General features: G+C 42.6%; 1 protein-coding gene across 1 annotated transcript; it reads right to left on the reverse strand.

Moving 5' to 3' along the window:
- Positions 1-13,961: 13,961 nt before the first annotated feature.
- LOC147893221 (triacylglycerol lipase SDP1-like) lies at positions 13,962-17,273 on the reverse strand. Its single transcript, XM_087386119.1, has 4 exons — positions 17,222-17,273; positions 15,662-17,093; positions 15,413-15,556; positions 13,962-15,281 (listed from the first exon to the last, which is right to left on the reverse strand). Exons 2-4 carry the CDS (start codon positions 17,087-17,089, stop codon positions 14,712-14,714), a joined length of 2,142 nt encoding a protein of 713 aa, XP_087242245.1. The 5' UTR covers positions 17,090-17,093; positions 17,222-17,273; the 3' UTR covers positions 13,962-14,711.
- Positions 17,274-18,377: the final 1,104 nt, after the last annotated feature.

The raw sequence follows: 18,377 nt of genomic DNA on the forward strand, positions 1-18,377 counted from the left end.
TGGTATACCTACTGTCTCTTGCTCTCGTCATAAGGCCTCTTGATAGGCGGGATGTTTGAGTTGGGGTTTTATAGGCTAGGCCATGCTTGCAAATGTGTTCATGAATTCCAGTGGTGCGGTAGAAAAGATGCTAGCCCTAGGTTTAGCTCTACGTGACCCCATTCCAAACATATTCGAGACTCAACCATATAGGGTACTCGTGGAAGCTGTGGGGGATGTTGGAACCATGAGGGTTGTTCTCTCTAGTTCTTAGGCTTCCATGTCCGTAGACGCGATGCTCATGTACTGTTTGGTGTGTGAGCAATCTCGTTGGTGTAAGGCCAATGCCTTGGGTAGGATTCAAACTCGGGATATGATCTTGGGTTTGCACTTTCAGCCGCATGTGATCGGAAATTGGATGTATGGCTGGATCCAATGGTATTGGATGCACACTCGTCGGAAGTTGGAGTTGGGTTTAGTATGCATAACAGACCTCAAGTGCATGTGGAACTGATGTAAAAAGGGATTCTAAATGATTGACAAATGACTAAAAACTGTGAAAATATCAGTTTTGGAATTTGTTTTTTCCCTCTGTCAATAGACAAGTCCATGCGTGGATATGTTGTAACTCCATGTATGGATTTGGATCATCTCCACGTGTGGATATGCATCAACTCTAGGTGTGGATATGCTAGGAGTTACAAACTAAAAAAGGAAAGTCAAAGTCAGCTCCACATGTACCGAGTAGTCAAGTCCACGCATGGATCATTAGGAAAAAAGGGAGCTCTCTCCACAATCACTATAGTTGTGTCTCTGACATAGCGTATGTGGGAAGAGTTGCACCATGTACCAAGATAGGCTCAAAATTAAATTATAATTAATCAAATGAAATTTAGCATAGGTTTACTCATCTAGGGTATCTTCCAATGCCATATTAAAAGTGCAAGAAAATAACATTAGGATAGGCATATAAGGTATATTGTTATGGCAAATTTAAATTTAAATTTAAATTACATACAACAATATACCATGTTAGATTATGCCAACATTATGGACCCAAATCAAATTAGCATTGGATTCCATGTATGTAAATCATCTAAATTCAAGGGAACCACTAAAATTAGTCTAAAAATAAGTTGCCTTCAAATTATAATAGCCACTCATTCCTATCAAATCGCTACAACCACTCATTTTTGTCAAACTAAATCCAGTCAAATCAAATCAAATCCCATCAAAGTTAGGGGAGGAGTGTCCATTATCTCTATAAGAGACCACATATTTTGTTCTCATTTCATCTATTGTTAGTTTGAGGCGTCTCCCTTCTTGCCTCCCCATCAACCTCCTATGTTCATTGAGAATGGGTTCTCAAAGCCGTAGAGCCAATAGACGTGAAAGAAACAGGAAGCCCCCTACCCACAAGCTCGTCGACAGTGAATGACAAAGGGCTTTGAGAGTGAGAGCTCGTGCTATCAATCTTGGCATCGATGATGCACCCCCACCCCCACCCCCACCTTCTACCAACACACTACGAGGTGGGATGGGGGGATTGTCTGAAGAAGGAAAATGTGTGGGAGGGGGGGGGGTAGGGCATAGGGGAGAAGGGAGGTGGGTAGGGTGGGAGGTGGAGAGGTTTAGGGTTTAGGGTTCCCGGATGTAGCTGTGTCTCCAAGGCATTGGGTGTGTTGTAAGAACATCTGCAGTAATCCATTGTGTGATCTTGAGATGCATGCTCTTAGACTAATGGGCATCGGATACATAGAAACTCCTCGCATCTGATCCTTTGATCCAACCGAGGTTGCCACTACTACAAGAGTTGCTCTCCCGCACAGCCATAGCATCACTGAGTTGTACAGCCCTCTTTAAAGCCCCCTTTGAGGTCCAATATGGTAGATGGATACCAAATCTATGGACCACAGTGCTTTTGGGTCAACGAGCATCCAATTGCTCACTAGGATCAAAATCTACAATGTTCGGGTTCCCACGCTAGAAATCATCTGACCCATGGGTTCTCCAGTAGCTCATCATTTACTATCATAGTAGAACAACAAGGTATGCATAGGGCCACTTGAGTCACTGGGGAAAATACTTGAGATCATGTTGGGAAGCTTGCCTCGAACAAGAACTCCTATGCTACTACACCTGATTGCAGCAACTGTTGACAGACAAGCAATCAATCCTCGATCTAGATTCAGAATGCTTTTCGGGAGCTCATTCTTCCACACATCACTGGATCGGTCCTGTTTTCCTTCGAAGATCCTAGGATGTCAAAAAGAAATTGATAGTACCATCAGGTCGCTACCATACTTTAAGAACCTTGCACGTTTCTGTCTCCAAATAGGGGGCGGGTGGGGGGGGGTGGGGTTGGGGTTGGGGGGGTTTAGGGAAAATTTAGGGGAACATAGGAAAAAAGGAATTTAGGAAATTTAGGAAAGTTAAAAAAATAGGAAAAATAAGGGGGGTTTTGGGGGAAATTAGGGGAACATAAGGGGGGAATTGAAAAATAGAAAAGGTAGGAAAATAGGGAAAGCGGTTAGGCAAATTAGGGAAATTTTTGGGGAAGTAGGGGAAATAGGGAATGTAATGAGAGAGAAAGGACAAAGAGCGTAAATGTAAGGAGGGGGGGGGGGAGGAAGTAAAGTAAATGAATAGGAAGTGTGTGTGTGTGTGTGTGTGTGTGTGTGTGTGCGGGTGGGAAACAAGCCGCACGGTAGAGCAAGGCCTTAAGGAGTGTAGTGGCCGGGTGTAGCAGCCAGGAGGGGAGACTGGGGCAATGGTCAACCTGGAAGGATCTGTGGCCCATTCCTTATCAAGGCAACCAATGACCCTGACTCTCTGCCGCATCTATACCCTTTCTGCTGCAGAGAATAACCAATAAAGACGCACTTCTCAACTTTTGGATCCAGCTTGGACCTCAACTCATCTGGCACATGGACATAGGCAATGCAACAAAAAATTTTCAAATGAGAAATATCTGGTTTCCTACCAGTATACATCTCCTCTGGCGTCATGCCATGTATTTGCTGCAGTGGGAGTCCTGTTCATTATATAAACTGCTGTAGCAACTGCTTCAGCCCAATAATAATCTGGTAGATCTTTTTCATTTAGCATAGCCCGAGATACCTCTCCAATATGCCTGTTTTTCCTTTCTGCAATTCCATTTTGCTGTGGGGTATGACTGCTTGAATATTGCTGCTTTATACCATGCTCTTGCAAGAACCTTGCAAACTCATTTGAGAGGTACTCTCCCCGTCCATCTGACCTTAGGCATTTTATTTGCAGGCCTGTTTCTTTTTCAACCATAGCTTTGAAAGCTTTGAAGTGCCCAAACACTTCACTTTTCTTTTTCATAAAATACACCCAAAGTTTTCTGCTGAAGTCATCAATAAATGTGATAAAATAGTGACAGCCACCAATAGATGCAGCTTTAGTAGTCCACACATCAGAGTGGATTAATTCCAATGGCTTTTTACTCTCTTGAACATGCCTAGGAAAAGGTTTCCTTGCCTGTTTCCCAAATTGACAGGCTTCACAAACCTTGTGCATTTCTACAACCTTGAATTTAGGCAATCCTGCAACAATATTTTGGGCTTGCATTGATTTAAGTCGCTGTATATTAACATGACCAATGCGTTTGTGCCAGATATCAATATCTGCAAATACACCGGTCCCATGTGCAAACATTGCTGCACTCAATTTAGGCATGTCCGCATCCAACGTAAACATCCTGCCCTTCTTCTTTCCTTTTGCTATCAAGCGACCGTTATTTTTCATATCCTCAACAAAGCATCCATGAGGATTAAATCTAACCTGCAAGCCCTGCTCAACCATCTGACCAACTGAAACCAGGTTCTTGGTGATGTTCGGGACATGAAATACATCAGACAAGTATTTCTTTTTCCCATCCTGCATAGACAAAGGAATTTTGCCAATCTGCACAATAGGATGTGCAGTATCATCACCAGTCTCCACAAATCCTGGTTTTTCCATTTTCCTTGCATCCTGCATCCATTCAGCATGACCTGTCATGTGGTTTGATGCACCTGAGTCAACATACCACACATCATTGCTTTCTTCTGCACTTGTCACAGAATTTGTCATATGTTGCACCATAAACAAATGCTCATTTCTGTCATCACCCTGTCTACTAGAGGATGCATAATTGCCTTGCTGCAATTTTCCATTCATAATGTCATTCTGCTTTTTGTAGCAGTCGTTAGCCATATGCCCCATTTTACCACAGTAGTAGCATTCAACATTGCTGTTTGCATTTTGGCCTCTCTGCCATCCACCACGACCTCTTTGGCTCCCCCTGCCTCTAGAGTTACCACGTCCTCCTGCATAGGATTGGTTTTCTTGCATTTGCTGCATATTCTGATTTTTACCACGACCTGCAGATCGGCCTCCTCTACCTTTGCCTCTACCTCTGCCGGCATTTGAGTAGAAGACAGTTTCTTTTGAAGTTCCTGCTGAAGAAGATGCACCACCATTTCTCTGCTCTTCAAAAATTAGAAGAGCAATCAACTCCTCAAAATCAGGAAATTTTTCACGGACGGCAATGGATGTCTGGAACTGTGCATAATCCTTTCCTAGACCATTCAAGGTCACAGAAACTAAATCGTCATCATCCACTGGCGACCCAATGGAAGCAAGTGCATTCGCAATTTTCTTCACCTTCATGTGGTAGTCATTTGATGCTCATATTTTCTCTCTGCACATTGTGCAGCTCCTGCTTGAGCTGCATTTTCCTGGCTTGCGTATTTGTGCTGTACATTTTTGCCAAAGTATCCCATGCCTCCTTTGGCGTACTTGCATCCTGAATATGCACAATCATGGAGTCCGAAATACTGATAGGCAGCCGGTACATAACTTTCCTGGCTCTCTCATGCCATCCTTTGAATGCCTGCATTTCCTGTTGATTGGGAACATTAGGAATTTTACCAAAATGACCTTAATTTTTTGCAAAATTCCCAAAATGCCCTTCACGTTCTCTCTCTCTCTCTCTCTGAGTAGGAGGTGCTGGGAGCGACAATCGATTGGGCTGAGGTGGTTGCTCGCATGGTACATTGCTACAGTGCTGCTACCACGGAGTTGCGTAGTGCATAGTACTTACCTTCTCCGCTTCTTGTGCCTCGTACACCTTGTGCAAGAATCTACATCGAGTACTTCGTTACCTTCATCAAAACCTTCTCCACCCCTCTGGCTCCGAGCCATATGCTCCACCATGGACTCACAGGTCATATCCTTCTTCCTTTAATTTCTCATTTTTCTTTACACCCCATTCCCTCACCCTTTTAATTTTACACCCCGTCCCCCCACCCATAATTCTCTTAACTTTAATTAAAAACCCTCACTTTTTTTTCTTACCTTATCCCTCTCCCTCTCCCTTCCCTCATTTTCCCTTACCATTTTGTAAAGCTTTCCCCCCCCACCCCTCCCATTTTCCCTTCTCCCCCTTTTTTTAATCTCTCTTCCCCCTCTCTTTGTATTTATGTCTTCTTTCCCTCTCCCTTCTCTATATAAATAGCTTTTTTATTGTCCCTCCCCTTCTCTACCTCTATAAACTCCCTCTTATTTTTCCTTTTTATTCTTTCTTAATTTATTTTTTCCTTTTTTTCCCTTCTTTTTTTCTTTTGTATTTTCCTTTCATCCCTCTAACCTCTTTTCTATTTCACACCCTCTCACCACTCTGTTTTCTTTCTACCTCAATATTTTTTCAAAACTCACCCTCGAACTTGACACTTTTCGATATTTATGAATGTTCTTTCCTTCCCCTTTCTCTTTAGATTTATCTCCCCCTACCCATTTCCTTTTAAATTATAAATTTCTCTCTTTAGAAGTTTTTTAATCACCCTCCTTCCTTTCATTTTTCCATGTTTCAAAATAATTCTCTTGATAAATTTTTTAAATATACATCTATGTGCTTATTATCTCTTATACTAATCTTAGTGTGATTAGACACTCACATCAATTTTCTTATTTATTATTTGCGTTCCTTTTCCTAATGGTTACTTCACTAACTTTGCACTTGCTATTTCTCATTAAGCTTGATTTGTCTGAGGCTAAGTGTTAAATTTATTGTGACCCCAATAACAAGGGAGGGGTGTTTATGACACCTGTCTTCCCAACTTAAGTTAAAGCTGGTTCTTACCGTTTTTCTTGTTGGATGGTGGCAAGTAGGCAGATTCTCCTCTTCAATAAAAGTGATGTTGCCAACGACTTCTCAAAAGCATTACTACTCGCTTTATCTCTTTTGGAAAAAATTGTTCTTCTTTTAATGATGTCTATTCCTTTTTTGTGGATATTTATGGCAAATTACTTCGATTACAACTTTTCTCTTTTTTCACTCCAAATTTGTCTACTTTTCACTATGAAAGGGGTGTTGTTAATGTCTACCACACACACACACACACACACACACACACACACACACACACACACACACACACACACACACACACACACACACACACACACACACACACACACTACCCTTTCTCCTTTTCTCTCTCTCCTTATAGATCCAGCCTATGTTCATCCCATCTCTACTTGGTCAGGTTGTTTTAGTGAGGCTGGGCTATGCATTGGAGTTCGTTTAGGACCGGCACCATTTACTTATTTTGAGACGGACTCCTCTCACAGATTGTATTCCACTCAGCCCCTGGATCGAGAAGGGAACCTTGGCAAGGTTGAATTACTTTGCCAGTCCGATATGGAATCATTATTTCCTACAATCTTTGGATTTTTAATATAAAATTGGAAGGTACTATAGAGAACTAAACTTGTGCTAATTTGCATATGATTTTATTGATTCAAATCCCATGCATCTAAGAGGAATGAGCATGACATGATGTATCATCTCACCATGCATGCATGAGCATGTACCTCTTGATGTAACACACATGCACGGAGGTGGAGATGATGATGTGGCAACTTGTGGCGGCGGCTGATGTGGCACCATGCATGCTGATGATGTGGTGCCAATTGGGATGATGATGTGTCATGATTCTTGGGTCAATTGGTCTGATGTGGCAGCATGAGATGGCCAAGTACTGTGAGGTGGCAGCATGAGGTGGCCAGGTACTATGAGGTGACAATGTGATGTGGCGGCATAAGATGGCACTGATGAGGTGGTAGTGTGAGGTGGTGGGAGAGTGATGATGTGGCTCCAAGCAAGTGTATGATATGGCACATGGGCTAATGTGGCATCACTGGTGGCATGCTGAGGCGGCAAGACCTTTTGAGGTGGCACTCGAGAAAAGCCTTAAATAGGGGATGTGCACAAATCAATTCTCAACAAAAATAGTGTTCAACTCTAAATCCACGGATTACATCAAAAATATTTCAAATATGCTAGTGTTATAGAGGTTGATGCAATGGTGAATATTGTTGTCTCGCACAATTGGCTTCAAAGAGTAAGACACACATTGACATAGGAGAAATAACAAGCAATTGAAGAACCCATATAGTGAAGGCACCACAAAGAAAGCTAATTATTGCCAGATACAAATTGAGTCCAAATCATAGTCAAGGGATATAGTTCATGATCGATAAACGTATGATGAGCTAATTTAATGTCCTTTTGCAAAATCCATTCCACAACTGATTCATAGATCATGGGTGGGAAGATGTGGAAGAGATAATGGCCTAAATGTAGGAGTGCATAACTACAACATTGTTGACGAGAATGTCATTCACATTTGAACATACAAATCCATTTGCAAAATGTAAAGTTAATAACAAGATCATGACTACTTCCCACATTGCAAACAAAAATCTTGAAGAGTTTTGGGAAAATGTAAGAATTGATTCTTGAAAAGTCATGAGTGGCTTTGCCAAGGAGGTAAGAGCCTGCTTTCCTATGCAAAGAGGGACCTCATTTGGTCAATAAAGATAACAAAATCCCATTTTATGCCATATGAGCTAAACATAAAAAAATGTGGCTAGTGAATGCTTTTCAATCTCTAGTCCCAACTAGTGTTATGGCGAACCCCATTGAGTGATGATTCAAAAAGTGATATCATGTGATGGGAAAGAAGGAAGTGGCATCAAAGAAGATGGAAGGAAAGGGTGTAAATTGTTATCCTAAATTAAAGAGAAAATTGAGAGGATCCCAATCATAAAGCATGGCTACCCAACAACATAAGGAGTGTCATCAAATATTCTTATGAGAGAGCAAGACATCAACCAATAATCACAATCATCACATGTCCATTTTGACACCATCTTGAAAATCAATGAGAGATACAAGGAGAGAGAAGGATTGAGTCTCAATGTTCACATAAAGCCATTTAAAAAAAGAATAAAAAAACACTCTACCTCTCATAGAAATAGAATTCAAAACCTTTTGAAGCCATAAATGGAGGTAAAAAAACCATTAACCTTGAGTTATAGGTGCAAAAAATTTCATTGGTCAAAATCAGAGATTCTAATGAAGCAACTATACTTGCATTGCAATCAACATGCTTGGACAGGGGTAGGGCTACCGGGGAAGGGTTTTGTGAATAGGGTAGAGCGAGAAGGGGGCATTATAGGTTATGGGCAACTAGATGCATGCAACGGGGAGAAGGGAATTTTAAACACTTGTAATAAGCAATACTTAAAAATCCCATTAAAAAAATTTTGAGCTTTAAATCCAAAAAAATGGGAGCTACATTACATTAAACTTGCATTTTTTGTGAATGGATAGATGAACATATATTGCATACAAATAGAGATGACAACAAATAGAAAGAGATGTATGTGACCATACAAATGTGCTCAAAAGTGAGTTAGCAACAATAAATGTGATAGTTGGTGTTGGAAACCTTTTCTAGTTTGTAGAAGCGAGAGACAATAGACGTAGAGCAGAAGCTATGGGAAGGATTGCCAACACAAGCAAGATTTAGACAGAACAAGAACAAGATCAGAAGATGTCAATCAGGCAACAGAAGGATTTGGATGGACAGAAGTGAAAGAAGGTTTTGGGTAGGATCAAAGAGTCAAGAAGAAAGAGCTTGTAGTGGTGAGCTAGAACTTTTGATACCATTTAAGGAAACTGATCACAATGAAGCATGAACAAAGGCAAGAAAGTAGAAACACATGCATATGAGAGAAAGTAAGAATCTGATTGAATTGCTTAGAGACCAATCGTCTAATATAGAGAAAGGGCCACGAAGGCACTTACAACTTTATCCAAAGTGATTTATTAGGTAAGGAATGAACTACTTAACTTAATACATATTGATCTAACCTTGGAGTTACATATTTTTTTATTATTTTTTACTTGATTCTAAAACATGCATCCATGAAAAGAGTTGGCCACCAAAGTCCTTCTTGAAGCACCTTGCAAAGTGTTGTACACTGCAAGGTGTCGTGGTCACTTGGGTGACCATGGTGCAATATTGCTCCAGTAAGCTCATCAAGCCAAGTTGAAGCATGCCATGATTGTCAAGGCCGTGATATCTCATGGTCTAATAGGCCCATTACAAGTACCTGGACATCACATAGCCTATCACATCCACATACGACCTTGCTCCCGAGCTTTCCATTAGTGCTTAATGCTGCAAAACCTCCCCTTGCACCCCTTTAAATTGGTCGTCAAGGCTACGTATCATCTCGCACACTCTAAATATGGACTCTTGCACTCTGTATAATTCTCATGGACAAATAATATTGATGGAAAATTCTCATAATGGCATGAAAGAATTCTTTGCAAAACGAGAAAAAATCATTCATGTATGCTACATGATATGCTACCATCTCTTACAGCTCGATTATATCCGGATTAGCTAGAACATCCTCGTCTAAATCCAGGTCATTACCATATTTTACCGTGATCATGTACACATAACCCTCTGTAGTGAATTTTGAAACAACTAGTACGTTTGGAGATCAACAATCCCTTTTCTTTGTGCATTTGTGACTCCCAAAGATTGGCATACAAGAAATCTTTCACTTTAAATGAAACGTTTTTGCTGCCTTAGTGACTTAACGCTCAGATGTCTTGCCATGCATCCAACAACACTTCAGACATTCTCTCTTGATCCTTGATCTTCCAATTCTTGTGCAAGGAGGAGCGAGGATGGCCTTCAAGGAGTGCCAACAGTAGTAGGAAGTCGTAATACTCCTTTTTTGACATCAAATCATCATCTTGAAGCAAGAATTTCTCACCAAAGTCATCTACGATGGCAAGCACTATGATTACCTTACACAAGGGCAATATCTTATGCTGCACAACATTAGTTATAGCCAAACAAACAAACAAATTGCCCATGGACTAGATCAATAACTGATGGTTTGCTTCATCTCGCGCCTGCGCACAAGCAATGAGCCAGGGGTCGAAGGCTAGCCTGACAACATCATAGAATGGATTTACTTGAGCTATTGTGGAACAAGCAATGGGGGGCATGTAGAAATGTTCGGCATTTGCTAGGTGGAAAGGAATTTTTTGATGACGATGATCATGTCAATCTTCAATGTGGGGGCTGGCAATGTCTTCCTGGGGGCTAGCTTGAGACTCCATAGGCAGGTCCATTGGGCTGACTCATGAGTTCTAGGGGGACTAGGACTTACAAAGGTCGCCACCACTGGTCTCTTTGCAAAAGCTTTGGAGTTAGGCACTACTTATACATGCCAACATAAGGAAAAAGTGCATGTATATATGCATCAATAGGACCCAATAACCATCGTGGACTGACAATACTTTTTGTGAATCCTTCATAAAGTTTTGTACTCTAATTGGACTAACAAGACTTTTTGTGGATCCTTCAAAGATTTTCCTATGGCCATTGACCACATGTGCTTTGCTTGGACTCATAGTACCTGCTACAGTACATGCTACATATATATGTACATGGTAAAGGGCCACATTGGCCTTTACCCTAACAATTCATCCCTTATCTCTAATTTGTTTCAGCTCTCTTTTCCCTAGATCTCTAATTTCTGCACCCTTTCCCCTATCCTCTCCACCCTCTCCTCTTCTCTCCACCCTCTCCTCTCGTCGTCCTCTCCTATCCTCTATCCCTCTCCCCATTCTCTTCTCTCAATCCCTAGATTCATCCTCCCTCCCCATTCTACCCCATTCATCCATCCATCCCTCTCCTTTCCTCTCCTCTACTCCATCTTCTTCTCTCCAACCCTCTCTATCCTCCTGCATCCACTCATGTCTTGTATATTTAGCACTTAAATCCAAACTATATAGATGAGAAGTACCAATATGCGTACCGGTATGGTCACCTACATTGAAGAAGAAGGGGGAAACATCCCCTTTGTTGATGTAAGTAATTTAAAAGAAATTCTTAAAGTGCCAAAACTGAAGATGTACGAACCTTTTATTTGTGTTCTTTGTTGAGAAGTCTCAAGATGGGGATAGTGTACTATGTTAGCCCGATAAGATGAAGAAAGCAGATGTGCAGCAAGAGGGGGAGATAATGATGATGAGGATAAGAAGGGGGATTGCAGTGATGATAATGAGAGTAATTAGAGGTCCTACAAAATTGCAATGCAAAGAGTGTTTTTTTGAATGCTAGTCATTGTTTTTAAGCTACATTTTTTCTTTCTAAGTTCTTTTGCATGTTGGGAGTCCTATTAATAATCAATCTTATATTAGCTATCTATGTTTGAATATATTCCATTTTTAGTTGTACACGTGATCTATTAGCTATCAATTATAGAATGTTCTTTATCTAGCTTGTGCTTTGTATTTTGAGGGAAACTAAGATGAACTATTGTATAACTTTTTCCATTGTTATATCTTGGTTGAAGAGTTTATGAACTATTGCTAGATTGGCCTTCTCCTTAAATGCCATACTTCATTTTGGCTATGCATAGGTAACATATCTAGAACATTGAGAAAAGCCAATATGTAGACTTATGTGTGTATATATATATACATACATATATATATATATATACATATATATACATATATATATATACATATATATATATATATATGACCCTCTATGTGTGTGCAAGTACATGCACGTGCATGTGTGTATTGCCTATGTTTTGTATAGTACTAATATTCCACTATCGACTTCAAGACAACCCATAAATAAGACAATGAATCAATAAAAAATGGTTCCCATGCTTAAAATTTTCTTCTTTCCTTTTTCCAAAAATTCAAATTTTAATTTGTAGACAACTCAAGTGAGAAGAAGATAGCTACAAGTAAGACTCCTCCCCTCTCTCCTACTTTCTTCACAAAAGTGATTCTACTACATTAGCTTGGTGGCTATGCCCAAAGCTAATTTCCTACCGTGAAGGTTCATGTCAAACATAGGGCTAGATTTGAGTTCAAATAATTGTCCCAAACCTACCTAGTGGTTGGAACGAAAATATTTTGGATTTGTTGTGTTTTATTGTATTTTGATTCATGCCTAAACTTGTTTTCCCATGTACTGACACAAGCTGGATGGTCCATCAACCTAGAACAAGAACATGAAAGGACACAATAAGACAACATCACCATCTCATATATGCGAATGCTAATAGTATGATCAGCTAGTTCTATGACTCTTTGACTCCTGGCTCTTGGCGAAGGAAGCAAAGGTGGAGGTGGAAGGAGATGAAGGCAAGGATGCGAGAGGAAGTGGAAGGCATGATGGAAGGAAGGATGAGGAAGTGGTGGTGGGAGCTGAGGTAGGCGAGGGAAAGGAGGAAGGATGACAAGGGGGAGGCGGGAGCAAGGGAGCAAGGGGAGGGAAGGCAAACAGGTGGGGAATCAAAGATGAGAGAAAGAGTGTGAGTCGAGGATGAGAGTGTCAAGCCACAAGAGTCAAGTGAGAATCAGCAACAAATAATCCCCTTGAGCTCCCTAGCATGATCCCCAAAATTTGGGGTGAATTGTAGATGGATGCGCCAGATTCACCTACACATCAACTTAGAGCGTAGTGTCATCTACAAACTCCAAATCTAGGAGCTCCCCCTCTTGTTGCATTGGCAGCCTCATCCCTGTAAGAGGCTCCTCCCTTCTTATCCTCCATGAACTCTTATCCTCCATGAACTCAAGGTTTTGAGTTTTAGGTTCCACACTTGTTCTGGGTTTTGATTTTTGGCTTCACTTGTATGGGTTACTTGTTCTCCCTGGTTCCAACTCACTTCTTTTGGATCCATGTGTTCCAGATTCGCTTTGGGTTTTCAAAATTTGGGTCCGCTTGTTTCCAGTATGGGTCTTATATTTTAGAGTTCACTTGTTTGGGGTAAAGTCATGGGCAAGAGATGCCACACTAGCCAAGAAGTTCATAATGGCAAGTGGCATGTAGAGTACAATAGTCAAGCCTTTCACGTTGGTGAATGACATTGATATGGATCAATTCATGACAATGAAGAGTAATGATTGGGAGAAGCCATATGTATCCTTCTTCGATCGATAACATGACTTCATGGTATTAAGGATTGTGGAGCTCATATGATATGAATGATTACATGAATTCACGGTGTCAAGGATTGTGGAGCTCATATGATATGTCATAGAAGGACCTCTATCACAACAACAACAATTAACCTTCGTTACGTCCATTATAGAAAGCCAAAGGGATGCTTTACCCGTGCAAATCTATCAAATGCATGTGGGAGTACTTGCAACGGTTTTTGATGGTATAGTGCTATGTGAATGAGAAATTATAGCATGTGCTGATTGCAATTTTACATAGGGGTAGTGGTCCTTTGATGAATTGAGATCTTGCATCCTATGTTGATCGCATTTTCATATAGGGATAGTGACCCTTTGATAAATATTCCAAATAAGACTTTTGAGCTTTCATTTCAAGAAAGGGATCGGGGGGGGGGGGGGGGGGAAGAGAGAGAGAGAGAGAGAGAGAGAGAAAGAGAGAGAGAGAGAGAGAGAGAGAGGGAGATGCCTCAATGCAGGAGGAAGCCATTAGAGATTTGAGTTTAAGTTTTCATTTCAAAGTTTGCTGAAATGTGTTTGCACTAGGTGGAAGAGACTCGTTAGAACTGCACGATAATCCATGTACATAAACGCCAAACTTGTGCCAAAATCAAATCTCTTGTCTGCTTGGCTATTAATGTTGCAATTGCACAATGAAAGGTTGCATACAAGATTTGTGGATTTACCTATCTAATGATGAAGTGAGGCTCAATACAGGGTTGGGCTGATGCTTCCGGCCCATAGCACCAGAAAACAACATTGGTTCCCATTTCTCAATGTCATTCTCAAATGAAGTCCTGCGTGGACTTAACAGAAATCATATAAAGAGGATTCAGAAATCCAATCTCTTTCGATTTATAAATCTGAATGAGAGCATCTGCATGCGCCCATGCTGAGTACCATTCTGAGTGCACTTGCACATGCACTACCGGAAAACTCCTTGATGAACAAAACTTGTGGACTAAGCAGTATAATAATCAAGTGAGGCTCAATACAGGGTTGGGCTGATGCTTCCAGCCCATAGCACCAGAGAAGAACATCAGTTTCCATTTCTCAATGTCATTCTCAAATGAAGTCCTTGCATGGACTTATCATATGAAGGGGATTCAGAAATCCAATCTCTTCCGATTTGCAAATCTGAATGAGAAGCATCCGCACTCACCCATACTGTGTACATTCTGAGTGCACTTGCACACGCACCAAAATAACACTACTGGAAAACCTCTTCATGCCATTTCAAAGAGGATACTTAAGGTGCTCTGCACAAAACCTCATCATCCTTCAAAATTCAGTGGCTGATCTCATCCTCGTAATTCCATCTGCACTGATGCTCTTGTTGCCATCTTGTAAATCAGGTTAGCTATTTCAACATATCATCACAGCCAATGCTTTGTGCAGCATCTGATTTGATCTCTTTATTATCATCCTTTACACCCTCATTCTCAAATCCGAGCATAACTATGAGCTTGTTAGCTGATGGAGACCTCATAAAAGGACCCCCTGCTTTTGTCCAGGACTGATCAAAGCTATCAGAACCATTCTCAGCGTCACTGGAGTCCATGCTGCTGTTTCGCATGGGTCTGAGTTTCCTTACAGATGGTCCACCCCAGGGGCCTCCCGTTGGCAGAGCAAGATCTACACAGTCATCCTCAAGTGACGCTGCTGCATTTTCCCAGGCCAAGCAGATCCAAGACGGAATCCGTTTAGCACCTCCTGATGCATTATGTCCTCCACCAGTTGGAGTCAAGCTCTTCTCTGAATATCTTTGAAAGTGGCGTTGGCGGTTAAGCTCAATGACGCATTCATCAAGCATAAGTTCGATCCCACAATTGGCTTGAATAGCAGAAAGCTTAGCCCAGGTGCACCTCCTCCCCTGGAAGACAGCCTTGCGAATTTCGGCGGGGGTGGGGTTCTGTATAAGTTTTGCAAACTGCCAGAATTTTAACATGAAATTCATCAGTGTGTAAATTTGCACACATCGGATGGTTTCAGCACACACTGGATGCTTTAAGCACGGCTATATTAGATTCTTTTGCAAACGACCAGGGAAGATTCACATACCTGAGCTAAAGTGGCCGGCATGACAATAGTGATATCACCTTCCCAATCCTGGGAAAAAAGCTTGGAAACACCACCGAGAGGAAAACCCAGCTCCAAAGCTTGCCTGCAGCGATGCTTCACCTCCATCTCCACCAGGTGAGCTAGCTGAAAACGCAAATCCAATGAATCTCAATAATTGCATACACATATGGTAGGCCGGGACATTCAAGAGCTACTTTCTAGAGAAGCTTTTTGACATCAAGTGCAAACCTTTCCAGCAAAATCTCCTCCATATGTGCGTATAGCTTCCTTTAAGCGTAGAAGTGGCGCAATGTGAGGATTGGCTTGGCTAACGATAAAGTGGTTGACATTGAAGAGTTCCTTGAGATGCATCATAGGAAGATCGCTCTCTAAACTTCCATCTCGCCACCGCCTCCTTGCAACGTCTGCCTGCTCTAGCCCAGCCTGAGCTAAATAGTGATACGGCACAAGCCGGCCCTGTCTATCTTTTGCCATCAACTCCTGAGCTTCAAAAAGGCCCGGGAAAGCACAAGATGCTGTGACTGCGCTCCAGATGACAACATGCGGGGAAGTCAGGTAGTTCAGACAGCGTGGAGGATCGTGCCTTCGAGGAGAACAGACCGAGATACCGAGCACACGCCCGGAGAGATCGTATGCTTCTTGAAAGGTCAAATCTCCTATCAACTGCCTCATCTTGCGTTGAAGCTGCCCGATGTCCTGTACGGCACCACGGGTAAGCAGCCTGTGCGCTACGGCAAAAATGCTTCCCATAGATTCAAAGAAGTGCATGGGGATATTTGGATCCTCGAAGAAGCTCTGGAGCTCCGGCCAAGTCCTGGTGCCAGCGAAGGAACAGATGATGGATCCAACGCTTGCACCAGCAATAATTCTGGGAAATAAGCGGTGCCCGATGAGGGTTCTCACAACTCCGAGATGGAACGCCCCGAGGGCAGCCCCTCCACTGAGGAGAAGAGCTGTGCGCCCGAATGCATGCCTTGTCTCGTGAATGAAAGCAATTTTCTCCTCCAGAGAGAATTCTTCGGAACTTTTTTCACAGACGGCGTGAAGATGGTACCTCACCTCGTTGATGTATTCCTGGATGAGCTTAGGCGTCTGAAATCTACCCTTGTGGAGCTCAGGATTGCACATGTTGCCGAGATTCCGAACAAGATCTGCACGCAGACAGAAAAGGATGTCCTCCACGCTACCTTCAAGCCTGCGCAGCTTTAGCTCAGAAAGCTTGGCCTTCACAAGCTCTTCGTCGTAGAGATCCGAATCCTTTCTGCGGCCCGAGTCCTTTTCCAGCATGCTCGCTGCGTGCGCCCATTCCTCGTAGGTGTTGACAGAATTCATCATGTTCTTCCAGAAATTGCGACGGTAAGAAATCTCTGCTTTGAGATTCACTGTCCTTGCTCGGCGTAGGAGGACGGCAGCACCCACAACCGCTGCCAGTAGCATGCCAGGATTGCGGGGGTCGAGGCAGGCACGCAAAGTCTTTCCGGAGACACATAGGAATTTCTTGGTGCGACGGAGGTAATAGGATGCGAAGGCCCGCAGGAACGCAAGAGCTTCCTGACTGGATTTGCAGAAGAGGACGCGCAGGGCAATGCTTCTGCCGACGAGCGTAGAGGGGCCGATGGAGAAGGGGTCGACGATTGCCTCATCAGAAGACTCCATGAAGCTCAGGACGCGAATCTCGTCTTTAGTCGAACGTTTTCCGCTGGGAAAATCCCTCTTCGTGCAATTCGTGTCACGAAAGCTTGCTTGGCAGGGAATACAGGAAATTTGATCAGATTGCGGGATGGTTACTCTTACCTAATGTCCAAGTTGCGTCCCTGAAGATGTGTGCGTGAGAATCGGTGGCTATCTCTTGGAAATGTGCGTAGCAAGCTAGGAAAACGAAGAGGCAGAATGTGCTGAAAGCTCTGCAAAGCAAAGGGATCGTAAGGAGGAATTCCCAAGGAATGCAACGATGGAGAGCTACAAAAAGGGTCGGAAGAGAGGTGGTGCTTTTGATGGTTTTGTTGTTTGCTCAGGATAACCATGAAGATGCAGATGTGAAGAAGAAGAAGATTATGATGACGTGGAAGTCTTCGTTGGCGGTGCTTGGCACTTTCTAATCCCAGCTCCCCCCCCGCTTTCTTGCTGACCTGGCTTCCCTTCTCCCCCTCCCCCTCTTCGCCACGTGCCCCCTTCCATGCCACCGTGGCGCATCTTTCCGCCCTTGCTTTTTTTCGCCAAACTCCAACATCCCCCGGGGCCACACACACACACACACACACACACACAAATCTGTCCCTGCCAGGAGCCAGCCAATGGGGTGTTTACACATCGGGGTGCTCGCCCACACGATAGAAGCTTCCCCTCACATGCCCAACACTTCGCAAGGCATGATTTGCTACGAGGGCATTCCCCCTCGCAGAGAACATCAAGTAGCTATTTTCGCGGAGAGTCCAAGAATGGAGCTCATTTATGGATTTCACAGTTTCCTCGACTTTGACAGATGCAGGGGTGGAGAGTATTTCAACCACTCGTGAATAATAAATTACAAGAACGTGCCCTTCAACACACGTTAGATGAATTGAGGCCTTATGTCATGGAAGGGAAATACTCAAGAAATAGATATTTGTGTTATGCTATGCAAATGCACCATGGGAAATAGGGTGGGACCATGGGAAATAGCACTCCATGCTCTAGACCTCAAGGTGCTATTTCCCACACTCTTGAGAACCATTGATGTGACATCTCCTTTATCTCATTTTGTCATGCATCATAGGAAAAACATCCAAACTCGCTCTTCCCATCATTAAAGGAAGGAAATAAAAGGATGGCTATTTTGGATGTTTTTCAGTTGGAGGAGCCTAGTTTGGACGTTTTTCCCTTGATGCATGACATAATGATCCAAGGGAAATGGACGGGAAATGAGAGAGATTTCCCACCTATTTCCCCTCTATTTCCCATGGTG

This window comes from Dipteris shenzhenensis, chromosome 15, assembly GCF_047967505.1.
Source record: "Dipteris shenzhenensis isolate YYH24624 ecotype China chromosome 15, Dip_SZ_1.0, whole genome shotgun sequence".
In the NCBI taxonomy this organism is placed as follows: domain Eukaryota; kingdom Viridiplantae; phylum Streptophyta; class Polypodiopsida; order Gleicheniales; family Dipteridaceae; genus Dipteris; species Dipteris shenzhenensis.

Bases quoted from the DNA above. Each gene is read 5' to 3' on its own strand.
- LOC147893221 (XM_087386119.1), bottom strand. From the start codon at position 17,089: ATGGAGTCTTCTGATGAGGCAATCGTCGACCCCTTCTCCATCGGCCCC. The intron at 15,557-15,661 runs GTTTGCACTTGA...TTGCGTTTTCAG, and splicing joins GAGGAGATTTTGCTGGAAAG to CTAGCTCACCTGGTGGAGAT. The intron at 15,282-15,412 runs GTATGTGAATCT...AAATTCTGGCAG, and splicing joins TGCCGGCCACTTTAGCTCAG to TTTGCAAAACTTATACAGAA.